Genomic DNA, 20661 nt, shown 5'->3' with positions numbered 1-20661 from the left:
GACTGATTGTATAAATGGCTTCCAAAGTTTTAATATAAACTATAAGAACAGCAATAGAGAGCATTACAAATGTCTGTTCCCACTGTTAGAGCAATGGCTGTATCTGTGGAGCTTTTATCTGAGAAGACATTTATTAATAACGTATTAACTGATGATAAATAACAAATAAAAAGGAGGTGTGACAATTTTCAAAGAAGGGAAAGAGCAATTTTAAGGTTAGTAATATGGAATGGTGAGTAAAAGTGCACAAATACTTGATCCCAAATTATGCGAATTCTGTTCCACAGCACGCCCTGTAGAGCAGTACTACTCAGGTGGAGAAAGACCCGCACATGAGGGCCTCTGATGATGTGAAAATGGCTGATAACGGCTTTCTTCCTTCTGCACTATTCTGCTTAGCTTTCCCAATTTTCTTCCTTCTCCTTGCACTATGCAGCTGGGGCTTTATAAGCAAGTGAGAATATGAGACTTGATTTGTGCAAGAGATTTTTTAAGAGACAAAACCCTCAAACCATTCATCCCATACCATAGGCCATCAGCCATTCTTACAGCCAAAACATTTTCACTGTTTGCAGCCCACGAAGTGGCCATCATTGCTTAAAAAATGGGGGGGGGGGGGTTGGGGAATGATCAGATGAGAATCCCTGCACTAATCATTTCTCCGCAGAGCTCAAAAGTGGTCTCAGCTCCCCTGCAATCAGTAAAGTGCTTTCTGAAAACATGTCTGGTGTCTACACTTCACTACCTACCATGCAGCGCGAAAGGCTGAGATTGAGATGAAATCAGAATTGCCATCTCTTCTGCCAAATACTAAAATTTAGTTAGTTCTACTTGATTAAGCTGTGCAGCAGAACTAAAAGTTCTCTGAGCTACTGAAAAAAAAGGCAAGAGAGAACAGGAAAAAAACCCAACCTTTAGTAGTGCATCTGCTATGTGAAAAGATGTGAAAATGATTCCCTGTCAAGATTTCAGCTCCCAGAGATGGACTGCACAGGTGTAGTTCCAACAGGAGTAATGCAAAGAAGGACTTTTACAAGTGGATTTAGAACACGAGCACGTACAAAGAGACAGAAAAACCTGTTTTCCTTTAACTCCTTATTTTCATGTAGTACTAATGACTAATACTTTCAAAATTGGACACCACTAGCTAGGGCTTCTGCATAAAAAGAGATGACAAGATACAAATAAAGAGGCCTAATTTTAAGCACACTGATCTGCAAATGCTGGCACACAGTTTAATTGGCAAAATGTAAACAGTTTTATGCACTAATAGATCAAAGTGATACGAAAACTGCTGAATTCTGTCACTGTTCAGTCAACACAGAACAAGCTACCAAATGCATAACATTTAATATAAAATAGCAGGATACACTGCACATTGGCATGAGCGGATGTCACTCTACTGGGGCAACATTATTGCCCGGAGGAAAAAATAGCACATCATTTGTGTGGCAAAGAACAGAGGGACAAGCTGTCTTGGGAATAAAGGTTCAGGACTAGAAATTGGGAAGATTCAGTTCCCAGGTCATCTGGACTTCTTCGGTGACCCTAGGCATGTTGTCAGGAGGAGACAGGTCCTCTAGAAATGTCAGCAAGTTTCCCTTTGCATAGTTAAGCACTTAGCTATCTGAAAAGGTCAAAGCTAACTTCTTTCTTCCATAGGTTATGGAGATAAATTAAGAAAAGTGACAATAAATGCATTATAGATGTGATGAGCGGTGATATGGACAGACAGAATAAGACTCTTCCACCAGTTCTCCACGTACATCCATCACTTCTCCCAAGGCTTGGAAGGCCAAAGCTTTCATTCTATATGATTTTCCCACAAGGGTAGAGAGACAAATGTCATGAGAACATTGTGGATATAATTCCTTTTGCAGCGATGAGCCAAGAGAAAATTTGGGGAGAGGGAGGAGCAAAGAAGAGCCCTCAGGACAAAGTGAAATGCTCACTTATCTTCCCAAAGAGGGAATGTCATGTAATTTATTTTAGGGATGGATTTACAAACTTGGGTGTTCTCCATGTTTATGGGTGTGCTGCCAATCCTTACAAGTGAAAGCTGCATGTGTTTATACAACTGTATTTTTTTTTAAATCTCTAAGATTACAATGAAACACTGGGGATATTAGAAGATATCTGAAAACTGTAACTGCTAAAATATTAACTAACCTGCCCTGAACACTAAATAAATCTAGTTGAAGTGGCAGCTAAATGACCCAGTTCCCATAACTTAAATAACTATTTGGCATAAAAGTTTATTTTAATTTTTTTAATTTGGAGATAGATTTAAAAGGACAGTGACCTCCAAGTATTTCCCGAGCATATCTTCTATGGAATGTAACATATATTCAGAGCCCTGAAAAATACAAATGAGTGCTTTCTTTACTTTTTGTTTTTTTGGCGGGATTTTTTTTGACTATCTTGCCAAATAAATTTGGCAAATAAACTTGCCAAATCTGATTATCTATACTGAAAAAAGCAAACAAGAAAAGCTAACCGATATCTCCCTCCAAAGTCCCTCTCAGAAGAAACAATGCTTTGACCAACAGCTTTAAATTAAATGTTGTTTTATATTTTGAAATGCTTCTTTGGTTCTAAATATATCTAAATGTAATAAAAAGGCTTAAAAATACAAATGGAATGACATACTTCAGAAAACCCAAAGTTATTTTTTGTAGTTTATTTTTTTTTCCTTTTGGCCAGCAAGCCCCCCAAAATCAATTATTCATATGGCTCTTCTGAAAAGAGACAGCAGATGGTATTGATCTAACGGTGCTTTGAAAACGTAAAGAAATATAGCATTGTTTTTATGGCATCCAAATTAGAGGGCTCATCCTAAGAAATGCTGAGATACCACAACTAGTCTCATCAAAAAAAGTCATGGAAACTTTCTGATGTCCCTCACGTTCCCTGGCTGTCGCTGCGGTGAGAATACCTAATGAGAGCTACCAGCCCTGGTGCTGCCCCGCTGCTGCCGCGGGGGCCTGCAGCGGCCGCGAGCGGGACCCAGGTGGGCTGGTTGCAACAGAAACAGGGAGGAGAAGGTGCAGGCCACAGAACAGCTCACAAATAACTTTAAGCCAATTCATCTAAAGGTAAGCTTTTAGATACATAAATCTTATTTATGGTTCTCAACTGTCCTCTCCTGCCTGCAACGTGACCACTTAAATCTCCACTATAACTGCTCCTCATGCTGCTATATATGCACTTTATGCCATGTTCCCATACTAGTTTTTATTGTTGCTCCATTTTCTCCATGGGGTTTCATAGTTAGAATGGTCTACACAAGACCATCATTAGGCTTTTTAATTAAAAAAGCAGTAGAAATAACGAGGGAAAACCCTACACGTGCAGGGTAGTTATCTCAGGAAAATGCTAACGACTCAGGTAGGCTTTGACTACTCTATTTTATACTGACTTTGTATGTGCGAGTGAATGAATGGGGAAGGAAAAAAAAAGAGAAATGAAAACTTCTAACAGACAAGGTCCTGTAAATATGGCAGGACGGGCTTCAGGGGCTCTGCCAGCGACTGGTCCAAGAGCAGAAGATGTGACAGAAGCAAATGTTTGATTTGTGTGTATTCTGGTTTTTATTCCAGTGACTTCCTGAGCTCCAGATGAACATTTACTTTCCAAATTTTCAGCATTCAGCAAGCACTCCATCATACCAGGCGATCGCATCATTATGCTGCTTAACAAATTGTAACACCATGATGCACTGACCTGACAAAATGGTGACTCCCTGCTGAAAATGTACTGCAAGAAATACACATTTCTTCTTCATCTGAGGGGAGCGAGGTGGAAAAAAGGCTACATTCATACGGTTAATCTCCAACTGATATTAAAATAAGAATTGTGAAAATACATGGAGATGCCCCAATTATTCTGTGCAGCTGTATTTAGTCCATTTTATTATGCTGAAAATACTTGTTAATCATTTGGACTCATTTTTAGGAGGAATTGCTAGTAACTGGCTTAAATTACTGCTAGTAATTTAAATAGTGGAAAGCTCTTTATTTAGCATCATTAAGAAGAAAAAAACCTCAACAACTAATGTATGTGGGCCAAGATAATTTCACTCTTACCTGCCAGCCCTTTAAAAATGGGTACGTTCAAGCGGAAAGTGTCAGAGTAAACTACAGTTAAAGGGATAAAGGTGTGGATGGGAACAGAGAAACACTTCTATTTCTAGTACAACCCAGGATTTTTAGGACTGATGATAAAACAGTGGATGGGAAATGACTCTCTTCTAATGTATTTCTTTGATTTTATCAAATTTCTTCAAGGCTGAGGAAACGTTGGAACTGGTTCCCTCTCAGACATTTGGGAGCACAGGTCACTTCGCTCAGCGGGTTCTGGGCTGTCCAGGCCCCTATCACACTGGTGAACACCCTCATCATTAAAGCAGCAGCTCTTCTCGGATCAAATAGCTTTCCTTCCTTTTAAAAGATGTCATTTCCAATGCAGAACAAAAACTAAAGTCACAAATTGAAAAAAATAGGTAAGCCATAATGTAGCAGTCTTTCGCAGGCAGTCCTAGACTTCGGCACTGGTCATTAGATGTCCCCAGGCACTTTTTGCAAGGATGATGAAGTTAGGTTTGCTGTTGTAATCAAATTCCAAAATAAGTAATTGCATTTTCTCTATCTTAATGCCACTTGCGCTTTCAACTAGATACATTATTTTTCACTCCCAACCTGAATGTTTTTTTTCCTGGTGCACTACAACATTAACTAGTTGCAATGTTATATCCCAGAGGTGGCATATCATGGTCCGTGAAGGAAGTCATCTCTACAGCGTTAGTTTGCAAACACTGCCTAAGGACCCCGTGGGATGGGAGCTGCCAATGAAACGCTAGGATTTTCCAACATGCAGTTACTTCCTCATGATATCCGATATCCTCAGATGAACCTCCATCTGCCCCGAGCTGGAACAGGAGGTAGCTGTGGCCACGGCACAGGAGCTGTTAGCAATCAAACAGCTCCGATGACGCTGGGAGACATGTAGTTGGCTAAAGGAAACGTAAGTCACATGACTGAAAAGCATTAACTTTGCAATTTTGAGTTTTAAAGCTCACTCTTTCAAAGTATTTCTAGATCTGGGAGGAAAGAAAAGAAAAGGAGGAAGGAAAAGAAAAAGAAAGAAATTGTTTCTACAGAGAAAATTGATTCCTGCAGAACAAGGGTCTCAATCTGAATTAACTGGAACTATTTTGACTTTCCACTAAATGCTTTCTATGCAAAACAGAAAACAACAACTAGCGTACTCCAGCCCAGCTTAGTTACAAAATTGCAACAGTACCAATTTAGACTAATTGTGGATCTGGCTTGATATAATTAAGATCATTTTCTAGCTGGAATAGGGCAGATCATAGATGGTGGTTGCGCAGGAAGCCATCTCCCATCCAAATGATACAAGGAAATAATTACCCTTCAGCTTCTGCCTTGCTGGGCACCAGAAAAGCGCTTATCTCACTGCCACCACAACACACGCTCTCCTACACTGAACTCAGCAAATGGAAGTAATTTCAGCACCTTTCTGAATGTTTTCCTATCGCCAATGAATACATTCACACTAAAACTTTTCTCTGAATTACTTGAGCAAATGTAACACAGTTTTTAAAGCTAAATTTTATCTCAGCAAATTTATCTGTGAAAATGCAAACAAATTCCTCAGGGAACAAAGGCTGGAATTCCCCCTCCTTCCCGCTGCTTATACAGCACGAAATCACACGGAGGCTGTTAATGCTACACAGACTTGCTCATAGGAACAGAAGAAAGCGTTGGTAAGGAGATAAAGACAAATCTGCACGATTTCTGCCTCTTCTGTGGCGGGGGGCCCCGCGCGGCAGCTGTGTCCCAGCGGCGCTGCCTTTGCCCGGGCTCACCCCGCTCTCCCGCACCGCTCGGTCCCGCGCGGCCACCGCAGACCTGCCGACGTGCCGCGTCGCCTGCGCAGCCACGCGGAGGAGTCGGCTGGTGAGTCTACCGCACGCTAAAACCCTTAGCCTTAGATACGGGATGGCATCTCGCCACGCTAAAATACAGTTATGGCATGACACCACGTTACTTCTTCAGGTCAAGGACTGAGGTATGTAAGCAGCTGCCTGTATCGAAAATTGTGATTCTTAGAGACCTGGTTACCGTCACAGCACATGAGAATTGCAGAAAAATCTAGATTTATCCCATATCTGCAGGGCTAATGTTCCTTAGTGTCTACACTTACAGATCTGGGAAGCGGCACAGTAACTGTGTCCTGACAAGGATGTTCCCGAGCTTTATGCGGATGTACAGCTTCCGTCACGCTTTAGCAGTGCCGCTGGGAGCGCGCGGGTTGGGAGGCACCATCGGAGCAGGCCCCACACGCCTGCCTCCCGGGCACCCCCTTCCTTCCAAACACTACAGCAGCGAGGGCACTGGAAGCAGAAAATATTTTCAAATACAGGAGTTTAGCACTCGCCCCCAAAGTGGGCAGCCTGGGTTCGACACCTCCTAATTGGAGGAAGGGTAAAAAAACTCATCACTTCGCATCTTCCGAGAACGTGACTGCCCACCCAGTTATCCCCGGCCTTCCTGATCTCCATCCCTTGATCCTATCCAACTCTGCAGGGCGTAATTACTGTAATTACCGTGAGCCTGAGACGGGAGGAGAGCGAGCGCGACTCCTCAGCCTGACGTTGAAGGCGTTCCAGTGAAAGGCTCTGAGGATGGTGAGGCGCTTCTGCCCCAAATCACCCTCCTTCCTCTACGCAAGGATGAAGCTAAACATGATGCTTCACCCGCAGCACCGCAGACTCCGAACGAGCCGCGGCTGATCCACGGGCTGCCTGCCGTGGTTTTTAGTTCCCAGCTTTGGCAGCTTCCTGATCGGCGTGCTGCAACGAGAGCCGTGGGAAGGGGCCGAGGCAGCGAGCCGTACACGCACACAGCGGCAGGCACGCAATTTCGGGCTACAGTTAGTGCGACAGGAGCCACTCATGTAAAAATTAGGTGCTGCGACTACGAGCAACTCTGTGGACTTGATATCACAAATGCAAGAACCACCTGCAAGTAACGAACATCGGAAATTGGAGGTGTTATAATTCTCGTGATAACAACCTGAACTAAAGGGAAGAAATGGCACCCGAAACCAAAAGGTGAAAGAGATCCTAGCTGAATAAATTAAGTAGGTAGACACGTTTGCCAGGTAGTTCCTTCTTTACAGCAGGAAACAGCAGGGTTTCTCATTGCCATGCAACTTAAAAGCCAGAATGCTCTTAGCACTGTAAAAAATATTTACTTTATTTGTGTGGCCAAAAGAGTTCTCCCGAATGGGCTTTATCCTGATTCAGAAAAGCTTCTGGTGAGGTCTCCCTGAGAATATTTAAAATTAAAAGCTCTCTTGATTTGTAAGCGGTAGCAGATCTCACAGGTCATTACACTTGCAGACCCAGGGGCCTTCCAACTCTTTTCTAATTCTGCTTCTTTTAAGTGGCAGCCTAGTTGGGGACTGCGAAGCCCAGGGGCCAAGGGAGGCTGGCAGACTTGACAAGGTTTCCTGCCAGCTGGTCAGAAGTAAGTGGAAAGAGCTCTGTAAGCGCTTGTCTCATCGTATTTGAGCAATAAAAGCAGAATAATAGCAAGTGGTTTGCTAGGCAATTTTCAAACTGATGAGCAAGGACTTAAAGGACAGACAGATTTCAAAATATGGTTGCAGATTTCTTTAAAAGGGACAAATGATCTTAAAGGGTGAGCATTTGTTTGTGATTTACTGAAATACCTCCTGATAAAATGGCCAGCCCAAATGGCTGGTTGTTCATCACCATGACTAGTGCCAATATACCAAAGTTGTGTGACACACTTCATTGCTTGGTGGCCCCACAAAGGCAATGCCTGTAACTGAGTTACCAACATCAGGCATGACGGAAGAAGCGATGACTGACTTATTACTTCTGCCATGCTTGTTTTGGACAAAAGCAGCAGTGCAACAACACATGGGTTTAACCAGTCAGTCAACCAAGATAGGCCTGACACATTTAAAACCATTTAATTGAAAGGAATTGTTTTGATTTTTCTAAATATTTATACCATCCTCTTTAAAGTGAACTGCATTGAAGGAATTGCTACAGTATTCATTATAATTGGCTATTTGTAAACTCCACTTTGAATCCATAATGGTTTTTTTCCTACCAATTTTGTCTTTGCCACTGAGAAAATGCTGGCTTTTTTACTACCATTAGTACAAATTCCTCGTTAACCTCCTTATCTGAACACCAGAATCGATGATGCTGGCTCTAGTCAGGGAAGAGCATTTGATAGATATCACATGCTGTCAAAAGAGAACAAATCATTTCAGGACATACAACGGCAGCAGCTACTGTAGTGTGTTCTCTCTCATGTCCCTGTTAGCTGCTACTTAACAGAAAGGAATATATATAGAATCTAGAGAACACCAAATATGTCAGTGTTAAAATTCAGGGTTTACATGAGTATGATATAGTGCTTTGTTGTATTTAAAGACTTATGACAACTTACCAAAGAGACAAATTTACCCCAGAGTAGAAGGTTGCAAATACCACTGATGTCAAGGAGCACTGACTCTCTCTCTCTTCCATTTCTCCCTCTCCCAGGCTCTGAATTTGGTGTGCTGTGTCATTAACTCTGCATCACTTAGGCTAATGAAGGTTAGCTATTGAAAATACTCAGAGAATACGGAAGAGTGTGATGCAAATGTCTGAACGCTTCTGTGCTGAACCAGCCAAGGTTTAGGTTGGCTAGATCTGAAACTTATCACCCTTGTTGAACCCAAGCAATGCTCAATGAGCCATTCAAGTGTCTGCAGTATATTCTCCAGGTCCTGTTTGCTCAAGCACAGTGCCAGATCTGAGCTGCAGTCTGGGTCAGCGATCAAGCAATGCCAGGCAATGTAATGCAAAGATACCTGTACAGCTCTGCGGCACTCGGGTACGGTGGGAGCAAGATCCCCCAGCTGCCAGGGAAGGCCATTTTCCCATAACCATATGGTGACATATATGCCATTTCCACTATTATAAACAGCCAATATAAAAAGTAGCAGATATAAAAAGAATAATTTAGTGAGAATTTAAGAGGTGATCGATCACTTTATGACACAACTATAGTGTACAAGGGTACAGGCCAATAAAACCATTCTAAAAATGCAGAAATCTTCTGTCTGTCTGCTACTACGACTGTTCTGTTTCTCCAAAAAAGCCACAAATCTTTGTGAAGCATTAGAGATAACAGAGACTTATGAAAAGAGAGGTTGAATCATTTTCTGAACAGAGTCTGTATCTTTGGACATTCAATGAGCCTTGAGTTACAGTTAGTATCATTCTGTATTATAATTCTAATGGATTTAAATATATCACCAGACACAAAAATGATAGTGAAGAATGGGGAATTCTTAGAGACTTCAAGTAGCAGAGTTTCTCAATCATTCTATCTGGAGCTTCAGATTATGATTTCCAGAAAAACAGATATAGACGTAAATAACAACAAAGAAAATAGTGGTGAGCATCTTCAGGATTGCTATGTAATCTGTTGGCACATTATTTCCTTTTCTCCGATAACACTCTCCCTTGCTTCTCCCTCCCATAAAAAGAGCAGGAAGAATATGTACTACTATTCCAAAAATAAAACTTCATATGAGACCTGGACAATCAGTAATAGAATCTGAGTACTCAGGAGACAAACCAATAGTGATGATGAGCATTTGAAAAATTAAAGTAATAAGGAAAATGATGCACAGAAGTGGCTTTGTCAGCAATCTTTAACCTTTGTAGAAGACACACATAGGTCATATACAGAATGACTCCTGAAACTTCCACAAGATTTTGGTTATATCTTCTATATATGAATGCACTGCTTTAGTTTGCATCATTTTATCTCCTAAATGCATACTTGTGTGCACTTGTAAACTCTTTCTCTGCATCTATATACAACAGAGATCTACCAGCGTGTTTAGATTGTCAACAGAACCGCTCAGAATGAACCATTTTGTCAGGCTGGCACTATCATAGTGTTCACCTTTAAAGTGCACCATTTTAAAACTTTCTGAAATATATCCTGAGAAGGAAAACCTTACATATTGCCCTGCATATGGAAAGCAAGAGAAGAAAAGCGATTTACCTCCAGAATGCGGTGGTGGGCCACACAGCAGCACCATTCCCTGACCTTGGCGGACTGACACTGTACTTCTTGTCCTTGTTTTGAAGTTTTCAAGATCTGCCAAGAAAGAAAGATTGCATTTAAAGCCAATCGTTTTTTCTTAATGAGAAGGACTGAATGTTCATTAGGATTTTTCTGTCAGAGAGATACAAAATGAACACTGACGTGGAAGAGACGCTTGCGGAAACCTGCTTGGACTGCAAGGAGGAGCAGGGTGCTGCCTATGGCAGCAAACTCTCAGAAGCAGCAACAGGTTCAGTAAATGCCTTCGCAGGCTGGAGGCTGGTACGGGTGGGAGGTTGTCCATTTACCCAGGGCAGAAGAGACTCACAGAGAAAACTCCAACAACACGTAACGCTGGTACAGTTTTTATTTTATAACTTTATGAAGAATTATTGCCTTAAAAAATCACTGCGCTCAATTCTGTTAAAACCCCTATCCATTTCCCTTTACAGGACTTGTTACCAACACCCCACGCAACCCACTGGTAGAAACCCTTCCCTTCCTGTAAGGGAGTCTCTTGTCAGCACCTACGTTAGCCACACACTGTTTTAGTTAAACTATGTTCCTTCTTCCTCTTCCCTCCTTTTCCTCTCCGTCAGGGGCCGGGCACTGTGAAAGTGCAGCTCCCTCGCTCCCTCCTTGCAGACCGAATTCAAGAAATTTGCTGTTGACTGGTGCGATCCCGCTTTGCGGCCCAAGCAGTGGCACCACGCGCCGACCAGCGGCACAGCCGCCGGAGGGGCTCTGCGCGGCAGCCCGCTATCTTTAACAGTACCTTGCGCTGCAATTTTCATTTTTTCTGCTTTCGGTGTAGCTGAGCCATCATTTGGCAATTGCAGACCTGTTGTTCAGTGCAGTTGGGGACCAGAGGAAACACAGAGGTGATAAATATTTAACAGTAGGAACCACTAGGAACGCCATTATAATGTTACAAGGGTGAAAAATTAAGCCTTGATTTTTGTTCCTTCTTGAAAATGCTTTTCCAGAAGCACTTGTGTGCATACAGCATTTCAAACACCCCTGAGTCAGGGCTTCATTTTAGCCAGACTATTCCCTCATCAGGAGTGAACCTGAGAGCGGCCTGCAGTCCTGCTGCACATGTCTATGCGCGCACAAGCCCGCTTACACCACTAATGCGGCACCCAAGCCATGGGGACAGTCTGTGGCCCTGAGGCCAATTTCCCTCTTACTCTCCTCACAGGGAGATCTTCCCTGCACTATAGTAAATAAATTGTGAAAATAAAGACAAATCAGTTTGAAACAGCTGGGTGGTCAAACATATCAGCTGTTACTGTTATGACAGTATTTTGCAGTCTCACTCACGGATTCATCATGCTATAGCCAAATTCAGGACAAAATCCAAGCAAAAGGGGGACTACCGTGAAAGTGATGAGTAATAATTTGTTATAATACTAGCAACAGTCCAGCACGGTTCTGCAGTACCTGTATGCTCTAAGTTTTGTTATTCTGGGGTCTCATTATTGTATTATTTCAGCTTTTTCATTTGCATTTTAGTGGATAAATAGTGTGGCCTGAAGAAGATATAAAAAGCCTGCTGCACCACAGTGAATTATTTGTGAAAACAAAAATAGCCCAAAACAGCCGCCCACCTACCCTCTCTCTTTCATTCAAGTCCACAGACAGAAGCAACGCAGACAACATCAAGATTATGCTGCAATTTGCATTTGGTGCTAACTCTTTTGCACAGTCAACCCCTCTGGGAAAAATGAGGTCATGCAAAAGGTTCAAAATTACATCCAAGTTTAAAACTGGTCCAAATTTAATCTGGGTATCAACTTGGCAGCAGGTTCACAAGTGTGAGCTGTTTGCTTGGACTCTCTGTAGGCACAGCAATATATAATCAGCAGATTCTCAGGAAGATTCAAAGCTGTGTGTAGCAAGAATAAGGCAATTTATGATACAGCACATAGATAAGCAAGACAATAAAGCATAGAGTTTTCTAGCCTGAAAGTCATAGTCTGAGTCTAGCAGGTAATATTGAATAGGGTGATCTTCTTTGTTATTCTTTTTCTGGCCTAGAAAATAAATAAATAAAAACAAAACAAAAGAAAACTGATTATCAATGAAAACAAAAGGGATTTGATTTTTCTCTACCAAGTTATATAAAAAAGGTAGAGTCGTGCTGCTCGGGAACGGCCACTGCATTCCTCTGGCCACCTACCACTCCCAGGGATACGAATAAGAGATTCGGTTGCCTGCAGATAGCAGCTTGAATCCCAGCCTTTCTGAGAAGAGGAGCCTAAGGAATAAAGGCCTCAAACCGAAAAGAGGCCTGGAGAAATAAAAGTGGTGTTAGGACGGGCCAGGACGCCCCTCAGGCGCACCCAACGGCGGGCGCGAGGTCCTTCCCGCGCCGCTGCCGAGCCTGGCGGCACGTCCGATCCGACACCCGCGGCGCCGTCCTGTGGGCGCTTCCCTTCAGCCTCACCCTTTCGGCCACACACAGGTTTTCAGCCACGACTCCCAGCTAGCAGGCTGGTGTGCAGAGGAGGCAAGTATTTTCGCAGTCAATTACAAGGGGAAATTCTACATATAGCGAAGAGTACTGTTTTCAAAATAAAGTTTTTAGAGCTGCTCAGTCTCACTATTTTCTCATATTTCCCCCAGTGATGGATATTTTACTTACAGGGCTATGTTCCATAATATATTGGAAAGCTTGATTATGGAGAAGAGTGTAAGAAACCATTAGAAATAGTAAGAGAATATAGGAACTTTAAAAAAAAAATACCAATTGTCATGAGCACAGCCCACTTCAGGATTTTTAAATGGTTTAACTCATTCTTGACTAAAAATGTGTTTAGATACGGTCTGGCTAGTTCAATCCATACTTACATGGGTGAGAACATTACCAAAGAAACAGTCACTATAAAGCTAAGAAGATAATTTGAATGGGTAAAGTTAGCTGAGATGGGTAAGTGGCAATTACATATATTTGTATTATAATGCATAACAGTATTATCTTAAAATATAAATGTAATAACAATGTTTTTGCTACTACTGACACCAGTCATCATTAAATCTTGCTTGAAGTAATAATGTTAGAGTCTCTAAATGAATGTGATTTCCAATAAATGAAAGAGTAAAGTAAAAGCAAAGCGAGTCCCAATCATCAAGGCAGATGCTCTACATACATACATAGAGGTATTATAAGGAAAATCTCAGAAGTATTTTTAAGTCTCAAATAATATATAATGATTCTTCATACCTTTAGTTTGCTATTTATCTCTTCCTCCATCATTACAGAATTAACAAATGCATTATGCAATATATATACTCACCACACACAAAACATTTTAGAGATTGTACAGAATTCAGTTTTCAGGTCTGAATTCTAAAACAAACCAACCAACCTGCGCAGGTTTAATATGAAAGAAAAGTTCCATCGACTAGGAGCCCACATGTGTAAGCTTACTCCCGCAGTGCTCTAGGGAATTTTTCTGTTAATCAAAGGGGAGGGAATGGGAAAGGCCTTTCATTACTTGCCGTAATAAATGGACACCTGCTCGGTGACCCGGCAGCTCTAGATACGTTTCTCGGAAAGTACATGACACAACAGTTTAAATGTGAATCTAGTCCTCTTAACTTTTCTGCAAGGAAGGAATAACCCCAATTTGCTGACAAAACAGATAGCCATATATTCATGATGACAAAAGGATTGCTACCAGGAAAAGAAGTCTTGGGTGAACAACTAGGAATTGACGGAAGAATGGTCAAAATAAACTTTGGGTAGCAAACAAGGCAGAACATTCATCATCATCACTCACAGTACAAGCTATTGAGATTTGTAAATCAGTTGTCCAGTTCTGAAGAGTCTCATGCATGTGCTCAAAATCTGGTTCCAACTAAATTAACAAGATTAAGATAACTATAAAAAAGACTAATGCCTCATCAAACTGATTTGGCTGATTATTCTGATTTATCTTGAAATCTACACTTTAAATTTATGCAATATCTAAATACCCACATGAATTACACCAACAGTATCATTAAGTTTTAAAGAGTTTTATTAGTAGGAAACTTCATTCAAACACTGTCTTGCTATGCAACCTTCCTTGAGAACCAAGGAAGAGGTTCCTTGTTCCTTCTTGAGGAACAGCAGTGTTGTTGAATGGTTACAAAGCATACGGATTAGCGATGTGTTGAATCAAGAGGTTCTTTTCTGCTTTGACATGCTGTGCAAAATGGGTAAGAACATTTCCTAGAAACTTATCTTCAAATGGGTGCAAAATACTTCAGAGAAATTTTGCACAGCTGAATACTCAGTGCACAGAGGTAAGACCACTTGCCAAATAAAAGTTAAAAACACTGCTGAAAACCTCCCTGCAGGAAGCTTTAATGCAAAAGTAGCAATAGCACTTCTTTCCCATTTTTGTTATCTTCAGCCAAAGTGAACACAGCTGTTAGTACCTTTATACCCTGCCTGAAGAGTAAGTGAGAAATCATTCTCTGTACTGTACTTGCAACGATAAAGACCAATGGGGTAGCACAGAAGGAAAAATGAAGATAACCCTTGCAGCTGAAGGATGACTCGGAATTAGAGAGCAAAGGGTTTCGCTGTGTGCATCTCCCCTTACAACTCTTGTTGTCCTTACATTCCAGTCTGACTTGCCCCCAAGCCAAAAGATGCCAGCTAAGAGGATTTGGTTCTTATTTGCCAATTTAGGAGAACCACCCCCCGCCCTCCCCCAAACCTCCAACAGAAGTCTGATTAAGACGGCAAGCTCACTTGTGCCTTGACGCTGTTTTGAGGAGCACGTGGAGTAGGAGCATCGTGCTGCCGCGTCTCCCTCACTACCAGCTCTCTTTGCACTGGAAACGGCACGTGAGCAGGGCGAGGTGACTTGGGACGTTTGTCCGAGATTTCCCAGCGTCTGGTGGCTGGAGCTGGCGCTGGGTGCGAGCAGACAACCCCCACGACATGGCACGCTGGGGCTGTTAGGCAGGTGCTCAGGAGCTGGTCCCTGCTTGCTCAGCCTACCTGCTGTGCTGCTGCCCAAACCCAGACAGCACGGAAATAAGACAATTTCCCAGACAGACCTATGTCAGTTTTTATTGTAAAAGCTGTAAGACTCAAGAGTAAAGCCTTTTCTTAACAAATTCTTGTTAAAACTTTTAAAATAATGCATGTGCTTACCCAAAACTCACCAGAAAATTCAACCTCTTGGCATTACAGAATCTCAGAGTGGGTGTTGTTGTTTTTTTTTTTTTAAATGAAAGAACAACAGAACCTAGGGTCCAATATTAAGTATGAAAGAAAATGTTGCTTTATTGCAATAGCATCTCTGTCATAAAACTCATCCAGACTTTTATAAGCAAACCTATCACCAGGACTTTACTTTTAAAGAACTGGGATTCATCACAATTGCAGTGGAAGATAAGGGTACTTACCACCTCATCAGACCTACTGCAGGGATTTACTGTTCTACCTTCCACATTAACAGCTTTTACAGTGCTGCTTCGCATTTAGATGCATTCATTTAATCCAAGCCTAGATTTTATGTACACCTGATTCCATTTTCTTCTTGTTCTTAGGGATCACAAGCAAGCCTAAGCCACAGTCTCTGCTGGGCGGTTGTTACTACGATTAAAGACTGCCAGGACTGATTTTAATTACTCCTCCGTCCCCAGAATGGCATTAAGTGCAGTAAAGGTACATGCTGTGTGCACTTAGCCTTCCTCCGATGCCAGAACAAGCAGATGTGGGTGAGCTGCCGCACCATGTTAAAAGGAGCCCCGCTGACTTTTTCTTCCATTTCGCTCCTGTCGTTCATTCAGACACTATCACTGTTCTCTTGAATTTTGTTTACCTTTTTCTTTTCTCACGTCCTTTCACTCTTGCTACCCTTCTTTTCCCCACTGTGTCCTATTTTTACCTTTTTATTTCTGTCTCCCACTCCTTCGTGCTATCTTCTTGCATGCCTTCCCACCCATCTATCACCACTCTTCTTTTCAAAGACTTTTTTCTTCACAGTGGTTTTTTTCCTACTTGGTCTCACTTTCTTCTCCCTCCCCCGAAAGGTGTTGTCTTTGTTACGGTCTGCAGGAGAACGGCTTACTCTCTGCCCTGGTACAGCACATCCCAGCGTCCTCTGCTATGGCCTGGAGAGTGGTAGCCAGGAAAAAAGAGGTTTCAACCATGCAGCAGCACAGGAAGCCTCCCTCTCTCTTCAGCACCTCAACAGAGGCGTCGCTCAAGTTCCCATGACCGGGAGCTACCAAGAAATACTAACGACTCTCAATAACTGAAGAAAGAGAACTGAGAATAAAAAAGTGAGTGTCCAAAATGCTGACTTCATCAGTACAGTAGGAAGGTTCTCACGATAGGCAAATTTAAGGCAAAAAAGGTGTGAAGAAAACTGTTAGCTACTTACGAAAATGATATTAAGGCATAAACAATAACTGCTGAATGCAAGAAGGATGTAAGGTAGAGCAAAGGAGTGGAATCAACTGAGCTTAGTAACAAGGAGTGATTAACCAGGATCATGCATGCCTCCTGGGGGTCTGCTACCATTTCCCATTCCAACAACCCGAAAAGCAGAATACAGCATGCTTCTTGGACTTTCAGATGAGATGGAAGTACTGGAAGGATAGCAGAAAGCAGGGTTAGAACCCAAAGTCGTCTCAAAGGCAGCCCAACATCCAAGGCAGCATTTACCGGCTCGAGGCGGCAGGCTCCTGCATGTGGGCAAAGGCAGCCGCCGGCCAGGCAGCACCTGTGCAGAAGCAGCGTGTAGCTGCTATCGGGGATCTCAGATGCAACATGAATCACCGATATCCTGCATTTAAAAACACAGAGCAATCTTTCTTCTAAGTGTTAGAAAGGCCTCAGCTTGAGGCCTGTTTTCCCTGGTTTCAGCCCATCAATTAAGGAAAAGCAGGGACCACCTAAAGAGAACCCAGTGGATGGTAGCCAGAGTAATATCAAATTTAGAATACAAGGCTTACAAGAAAGTAGTGAACTGACTGGGATTATTTAGTTTAGAGAAAAGATTTAGGGAAGATATAACTGTCTTCAATGCATAAAAGTTTGCTGCAAAGAGAAAGGGAAAAATATATTCTCTGTGTGGATGAAATGGGGCTTAATTTGCAACCAGGAACATTCAGGTCACGTTAGGAATGTTTTTATGTAACTATGGAGAGTTGAGCATAAAATTAAGAGTTGTCACCACTGTCATCAAAAATAGGTTAGACAAAGAGCTGTCAAGAATACCAAAGGTGCAGCTATCCTGCCTGGAGGCTGGACCAGATATCTTATTGCCATTTTCAGCTTTATCTTCTATGATGCTCCAGCATTTAATGACAGACTAGTAGTGGCTGTTTGTTAAGATAACACTAAAACTCTGGGTGACACATGGTCATAAGTCTGACTAAACTGAAAACAAAAATGGAAGGGACTAGCATTTTTTTTTATATTTTATTTTAAAAGGACTCAGATAATTACTACATTTAAACTGCAAATGCTGTCATGCAAGAAATGGTAGTGCTCCCCATGTATTATCAAAACAACTTTCCAGGCTGAAGAACTGAACTCATATGAAATGACTGAAACAAATAAAATATTAAGCATCATGCAAATATACAGATACGACTAGCCACATTGTAGTACTTGTATGGGGCCATCAGTGATGTATCATACAATTATTTGGTCTTCATTTACCATGGCAGCATTATAACTTAATCGGCTACCAACCATTACATTGAGAACTAAGTTATATATCAAGACCACAAAGGATTATATGAGTTTTCTACCAGGAACAGGCCTCAACACTCTATGATATAAATATTCAGTGAATTTTTAATGATATTCATTACCAAATGTATTTAAAGAGGAGAGGGAATAAAGGAGTAGTGGGGCAATCTTCTCCTGCATACAGTGTCGATGAGATCACTACCTCCTGATAGGCCCATATTTTGGGAAAAAAACTGCTGAGCATAAAAAGAGAAGAAAACAATCTAAGATCAGGGGGAGGGGAGGTTGGCAGTGAAAACGTCCTGGTTTATGTGCACAAATATCTCCATGAGGAAACAATACCATCTGTTAAAGTGCTTGTTAACCTAGTGGGGGAGGAGGGAACAAAAACTAGCGGTAGGAAGCTGAAGTCACGGAAATTGAGATGAGATGTGAGACTTACTGCAAGTGATGATGATCAGCTGCGGGAATGAATTATGAGGGAATGCAGTGGGGTCACCATCCTTGATGATTGCCCATCAAGACCACCTTTCTAGAAGACGTGCAAATACAAGCTATGCTTTACTCACACTTTAGTAGCTGGGCTCAATTAGGGATAAATTGGTGAAAATATGGCCAGTAACAAACAGGAGGCCAGATTACAGGGTATTGTGTCCATCTAGTCTTAAGGTGCAAGAAGCACGGTGAAAGAGGAGAAGGATATGAAGACAGAGTGATATTCTCACAGTCCGATGCCCACCACTACACCTGAGAGTCCCCGAGGTTTGTCCACTGGGACTTGGCAACACAGTACATGAGAAATCTGCAAATAATCACATTGTGATTAATTATTTTACAGTTCCCCACAGGGTACTAAACACTTTATAACAGAAATAAAAGATAGGGTCATTTTAAGAGTTTACAGTTAAATTTTAGACATAATGCAGTGAGGATTAATAAACAGAAGGGAGAGAACAAGATAAGGCAAAACAACGACTGGAAGCGATAAGATGGTAAGTTCATTAGGTTTCAGCATGCAGGCATCTTTGTGGCTGAATTAAAATTTTTTAGGGTGGGAACTGCTTCAATTACAGTGATCTACCACAGCAGAGATCAAAAAAGAAAGCAGCCTTAAAATACATAAAAATATTTATAAAGGAAACAAAGAAAATATGCCCAGAACCGAGGACTGCCTACATGATCAGAGACTTCTCGCTGGGGCCAGTAGCCCTGCGTGTGCTCGTAGGGAAAGGACGTCCGTTCAACTCAGATATCCTTGGGGCACTAAGGTAATACACCAGCAGTAAGAAATACTGTTTCTACTCATAGGATCAAAAAGGAAATTGCACAGTGCAGCAGATGCAGAAGGATGCAAACATACCCTAACTAATCAAGGCAGCACACATCTGCACAAAAAAGCCCAGGTCACTTGCATGAGCAAAAAGGGTAATTTATGCTCAAAAAAAAGTGCAATTTTGTTCAAAAACTAATCATTTAAATGGCAGCAAATACTGATCGCCAGTGATGACTCCCTCTTCATACACTCATATGGATACAAAACCATTTCAGGTCTGCACATTTTTACTAAATAGTTATTTTTAAATGAAATAAAAGGAAAGAGTAATTAAAAGTTACTGTAGACAATAAAAATATGATGCTATCATTAAAATATAGAGAATAAAGAAATACAACTCAAGTAGGTACATAAAATCTACATAAATTGTTCTGTATGCAAATCTGTATGGCCTTTGAGGTGCAAGAATTGTGCAGTCTTGTTTCATAATCTGTAATTATTAATGATTGAAAAAGAAAAAAGAGATGCATCAATGAATAACCCAAACCAGGCTTTTGTTTTAAAGCTGTGATTTCAAACAATTAAGATTAGATAGCTGCATGATTGTTGGGAAAAAATACATCTGCATATGAGTTTTTGCCCTATTTAATTTGAATGTTCTTTCTCTCTATTTAGCAAGTAATTGTCAAATTGATTAAGACAAATTACTGAGGAAGAACATAGTAACAATTCAACAATTCTGGTGGTTAATATCCTTCCTAAACTTATTGGGAGCATATGATACTATACAAAGGACTCTACTGAAAATCAAAAACCTAAAATATTTTATAAGCTACAGTAACTCTAACATCCCATAAGGAAGTGATTAATAATGTTTTCAGTGGAAACAGGAGGCTCTAACAGGGAGGTGTTACAGAAATGCAGGCAGGTCTTCACCATTAACACTCTTTCTTAGACCTTGAATGAGGAGCAAGGATGCTCTTCAGACTTGATCTTCTCTACAGCACCAAACAAAATCAGACTTCATGGACCCATGTGCGTATAAAGCTATGCGTATTTAATCTCTGAAAAAGTATGTTGATTTGTGCCATTGACTCTACCAACAATTGTGTGACCTTGGGAAAGTCATTTACATTTTCTCTGTGGAAGTTTGCACATCTCTAAGGACGAGTACTTAAACCACGTATCTCAAAAGAGACTGAATTAGCTAATATTTGCACAAAAATCTGACATCGAATGGCGAAAGGCACTGGATGAGCGCAACGCGTTATTAGCATGTGCACACTAGGACCTTCCTTCAAGGAAACTTGAATGTCTTTTGTTGCATTACTAGATTTTTCTGTGACCTTCATAAAACCTCTGCCTTACTGTTTAGTAATAAGACTTATGCAGGTAAAAGACGGTGATGCCAGCCTGATCTAGATGCTTATTCCTCAAAAATATTCAAGACGCCAGAACTTGCCAGCAGCAGCTGTCCCCATACCTAACCGCAGCACCTCTTCCTTTTG

At 41.5% G+C, this 20661-nt stretch overlaps 1 protein-coding gene across 1 annotated transcript in view; it reads right to left on the bottom strand.

Annotated features, from left to right (window-relative positions):
* Positions 1–20661, bottom strand: part of LOC106497361 (contactin-4) — a 344686-nt gene that overhangs the window by 106529 nt on the left and 217496 nt on the right. The window contains exon 6 of the mRNA XM_013958278.2: positions 10128–10223. Coding sequence (XP_013813732.1) covers positions 10128–10223 — 96 coding nt within the window. The remainder of the gene's footprint in view (positions 1–10127; positions 10224–20661) is intronic.

This window comes from Apteryx mantelli, chromosome 12 (assembly GCF_036417845.1).
Source record: "Apteryx mantelli isolate bAptMan1 chromosome 12, bAptMan1.hap1, whole genome shotgun sequence".
In the NCBI taxonomy this organism is placed as follows: Eukaryota; Metazoa; Chordata; class Aves; order Apterygiformes; family Apterygidae; genus Apteryx; species Apteryx mantelli.
This window is presented reverse-complemented; position numbering and strand designations above follow the sequence as displayed.